Below are 4,793 nucleotides of genomic sequence, written 5' to 3'. Positions count from 1 at the left end.
TAAAAATTAAGATATTTATCAAATGTTGATAAAAAAAGAAAAAAGAAAAAAATTAATTCTCAGCTGATCGAATGTATTTTAAGAAGGAGCATTTCATTGATCTTGACATCTTATTGTCATTTGGTCAACGGCGAAACTTTCCACACGGCTTTAGCCCTTCTTCGAAACTTCCTTTTATTAAATGAGGAATGCTAGAGTAAAAAATAAAATAAAATTAAAGTTTAATATTCATGCATATTCGTTTCTTCTGCGAAAAGAAATAAATAGATCGTAACAGAGATGAGCCGAGAAGAGAAACATTTTATTAACCGAGAATCCCGTAAAATTTTGTTGTCATTTCTTGTATTTTGCAAATTTTTAATAAATATAAATTGATTTAATATCTAATAATTTGAGAGCAAAATCTATTTCTCTTTTAAATGAGTACTAATTTTTTGAAACGTGTATTAAATATCCTTTTTTAAAAATCGGGTACAGTCTGGTTCAGTTCAAGTATGTCTACGGGTAGGGTAGGGTATGAGTTTAGGGTGTATCCTATCTTACTCTACCCGTATTTCATATATAACACATATTTTATAAAAATTAGATATATAGCGAAGGAAGTGAGAGTTGAATCCACAACCCTCTCTCATGTAATGACTTATAATAAGTGAACAACCACTAAAACTAGTTAGTTAATTTAGTAATTTAAAGCATTAATTTTTTATTTTTTATGTTATTAATATGTATAAAATTTGAAATGATTGAATTTTATATTTATTTTGAAAAAATTTGATATTTCTATGGGTAGGGTAAAGTTTAGAATTTTAGAGTGCGAATAGGATTAGGGTCGAGAAATTCTCAACCCACGAATAAAGTAGGGTAGAGTTTTAATAAAATTTTTAACTCACAAATAGGGTTAGGGTAGGATCTACCCATTGCCAGCCCTATTTAAACGAAACAAACAGAAAAGAGAAAAGAACTAAAATTTAAAAAGTTGAATTAAAAAAAAAAACAAATGCAAGAAGATGAAAACGGAGAAATGAAAGCAAACAAACAAAGACTTTCGACCAAATCGAAGGGCATGGAAAGAATCTTATCGAAAAAAAAAGTTTTTAGTAGACTCAGAAATTAAAGTCATTAGAAATGTGAGTGTGCAAATAGTATTTTCTAAAAAGGTTCTAACCTTTATTTTTTTTTAAATTTTATATATTATTTATAGACTTCTTTAATCAATCATATTTTGTTTCATACCTTCATGAAGAACCCAAGAAATAACCGTTCCTGCCAAATACAAAAATCATGTAACCCTCCTCAATTTTCTGAACCATCAAATTTAACACTGTTTAACTGCTATGTTTCACTTTAACTCAAACAAATTTCATGGAACCAATTACCTTTTTCTTGTTGACAACTTTTCTTCGACAAAAAATTCATCACGCTCGATGAAATTTGTCACACACAACCTTCGACGCCAATTACAACATCTTCAACTTATAATTTATTTAATTTGACTAACGCCTTGATAATTAGTTAATATGAATTTGATGGCTTTAGCCATTATAAATAAATAATATGAATAATTTAATTAGGAGTAATATTTAGATTTTGCATGAGCGAGAAACAGTTAAATTCTTTCAGAAGCTTTTTATAGAATAATAGAGATATTATGACACAAATACATAGCATATCAATCAATTTAGATAGTAGAAATACTGATGATCTTTTTGTTAATAAAACATGTAAAGTTGTAAACATGCGGGCACAACCCTTTATTTTAGTTACACACATTAAAACCATAAAACCATAATCAAACATATGGTACTACTGTCCCACCTCAACATACATCTTTATTCTTCAATGGCTGATATTCCAAGTAAATTGACAAATCAGACTTGTCAATATTTTGCTTGTGGTAACACTTGCAAACAAAATAGAGCACCGTTTGGGTAACTTGTCCTAACAAGATTTGATGAGACAAAAGCAACAAACAGAGTATACTATATGCTATTCTCACCACCGAGTTCATGTTCCATCCTTGAACAACAACCATCATGAATAAAAAGTGTATCAAACCATAGGAAACAATTATTGTGAAAAATAAGAGTAAGGACAACCCCATCTTCCCCTTTATTAATTCCTTGCTCTTCTTCATTGCTTCAAATCCGTATGAGTCTTCCAACACCGTTACACTATTGGATAGTTGCCAAATCAATGAGAGGTAGAATAAACCAACCAAATACGTCAAGACCAATATGATTGAAAATACTGATGCAACCCCAAGAACAGCATAATTTTCTGTCCCAGCATAAGCGTTTATTGTCAAAGCCAATATGATAAAAACAAGAACCGCCACGAAGTTGTAGATCAAAAGCGCCGCGAATACGCACAAGAAAGTTGTCATAAGCCTAGCACATATCTTTGGAACTATGCTTATAGCCTTTCTGAGATTCACCACCTCATCATCATGGGTTGAAGCATAAAACAACGAGATGGTGTAGGATATTGCTGAGGTTGTAAGGAGGGAGAATATGATCGACAAAGCCAAGTAAAAGACCTTGAAGACCAAGAAAGTTACCCATTCGGAAGAAACTGTTTGGGAGAGTTTTTTGAATTGGGGTGTGTCTTGTGGGGTTGAGGTGATTTGTTGGGAGTGGTTGATGATCTTGGTGAAGAGTGAATTGGAAACTTGTATTTGGATTAAGAACATGAAGGAGAGAGGGAGGATTAGGGATAAGGTGATCTTGGTGAAGATCTTCCTCCATGAGAGTATGATCTTGTAGGACTCTTTGTAGATCCCAAAGAGACCAAGAAACTGCAGGTCTTGTTGTTCTTTGTTCATGATCATCATGGTTAAGTTTTTGGTCGACAAAACTGAGGATATAGAAATAGAAATAGTAGAATATATATATATGCACTCTGTTTATTAAAGTTTAGTTTGTATCCGTGTTTGGTGAAAAATATTATAATATTTTATGCTGTGAATTCAATTCCGTGTGATTTTACATACTCAACAAAAAAAAAGGGGGTTCCTGGTAGTCGAAAATAATTACTTTTGAAGAAGAGAGTTATTCTAGGATTAATAAGTGGGTTTTTAAAAAGAAGTTTAGATTGAGAAGAATTTGTGATTAGGAGTATTGAATGAGAGCTCGATTAGCATAACAGATGGATAAATTGATTGATGAAGTAAATAGAAGAATTCAAAATTTGAGGATCGATTTTCAGACGTTACATGATTAAATAAAAGAAGCAATGGTTTACTTATGTGGAGGGTATACTTTGATTTGATTGGCTAGGAGATGGCTATAAATAGAAAAAGGTTCGAAAGTGCTTCAGAAATTTGTCATGTACACTCATATCCTAGAGATTTTTTGAGTCTGTTTCGAGTCAAATTTCTGTATGATTCTTTTTACTTGTTTTTATTTTTTATTTATGTTTTCTGCAAAAAGTTTTACTTTTCTTACAAATTTATTTTTTAAATAACATTTAACATTCTTGTCCAATTTATATTCTTGTACTTTTATTTTTGAATTCAAAGTCCTTTGATCTAATCAAAGGCATTTTATTATCTTATTTAACTTTAATACAAATCATTTTAAATTCAGTCAAAGTTATTTTCAAAGTCTTTATTTATATTTTTTCATATTTTCTTAAATTTCGTCTAATTAAAGGATTTTTGATACACTTTTAGAAAATTGATACTCGCAAAGAGGAGTAGGTTTCGCTCCCAAACCATTAGATATCAAACCACCATCGATTTACTAAAAATCGACAAAATAGTTCCATATGATCATCGATTGTTTATGAAATACTATAGGAGAAAGTTTAGGAGCAAGCACTTTGATTAAAATTTAGTCAATACTTAATCAGTAAAAAAAATGAGTAATCTCACACTATTAAAAATGGGTGCGTGATGCTAAGCAGCCAAAGAATAATTACAATATAGAAATGTCACATAAAAATTCTCATTCTTTTGATAAGCAAGTGACATACACCTTCTTATCACTTATCCTCCTTATCACCTATTATTTTGCTGCATGTTTGGAGTCATTAATGTTCTTTCTAAAATCAATTTCAGTTTCTCCCAAATCAAATTCCTAACATCTTTCAATCACATTATTATCCATTAAAATACAATAATTCTCTGCAAAAATTATAGAAATTAAATTAAAAATTTTTAACAACTTCTACTATACAACTTATATTTTACATATAGACTATTAAAAAATAAAAAATAAAATATAAACAAAAATTAAAAAATAAATTTTTAAAAAAAAAATATTAACTCATCATATTAAAATCAATAAATAAGCATATATATGAATATTAAATAAAAATATTAAAATAATTAAAATTATGGTTTATTAGGGCACAAAAATCAATAAGTCAAAATTAAAAATTATTTAAATGATTTTATATGTTAATCTTAACCGTTAATGTGCAATATCTTTTTATCCCACAAAAAATCACTTCTGTACATGTAGGGCTGGCAATGGGTAGGGTAGGGTAGGGTTTGGATCCTACCCTAACCCTACCCGCGGGTTGAAAATTCTATTAAAACTCTACCCTATCCTACCCGCGATCTCTCAATCCTAACCCTACTCGCACCCTAAAGTTCTAAACCCTACCCTACCCTACCCACAGATATATCAAATTTTTTCAAAGCAAATATAAAATTCAATCATTTCAAATTTTATACATATTAATAACATAAAAAATAACAAACTAGTACTCTAAATTACTAAATTAACTAACTAGTTTAGTGGTTGTTCACTTATTGTAAGTTATTACATAAGAGATGTTGTAGGTTCAAC

At 29.8% G+C, this 4,793-nt stretch overlaps 1 protein-coding gene across 1 annotated transcript; it reads right to left on the bottom strand.

Annotated features, from left to right (window-relative positions):
- On the bottom strand, window positions 1,635-2,887 carry LOC107605983. Its single transcript, XM_016307944.2, has one exon. It carries the CDS (start codon window positions 2,828-2,830, stop codon window positions 1,817-1,819), a length of 1,014 nt encoding a protein of 337 aa, XP_016163430.1. The 5' UTR covers window positions 2,831-2,887; the 3' UTR covers window positions 1,635-1,816.

Source organism: Arachis ipaensis, chromosome B07 (assembly GCF_000816755.2).
Source record: "Arachis ipaensis cultivar K30076 chromosome B07, Araip1.1, whole genome shotgun sequence".
Classification (NCBI taxonomy): Eukaryota; Viridiplantae; Streptophyta; class Magnoliopsida; order Fabales; family Fabaceae; genus Arachis; species Arachis ipaensis.
This window is presented reverse-complemented; position numbering and strand designations above follow the sequence as displayed.

What these genes read in the sequence shown, in the direction of transcription:
- LOC107605983 (XM_016307944.2), bottom strand. Translation starts at nt 2,830, where the DNA reads ATGATGATCATGAACAAAGAACAACAAGACCTGCAGTTTCTTGGTCTC.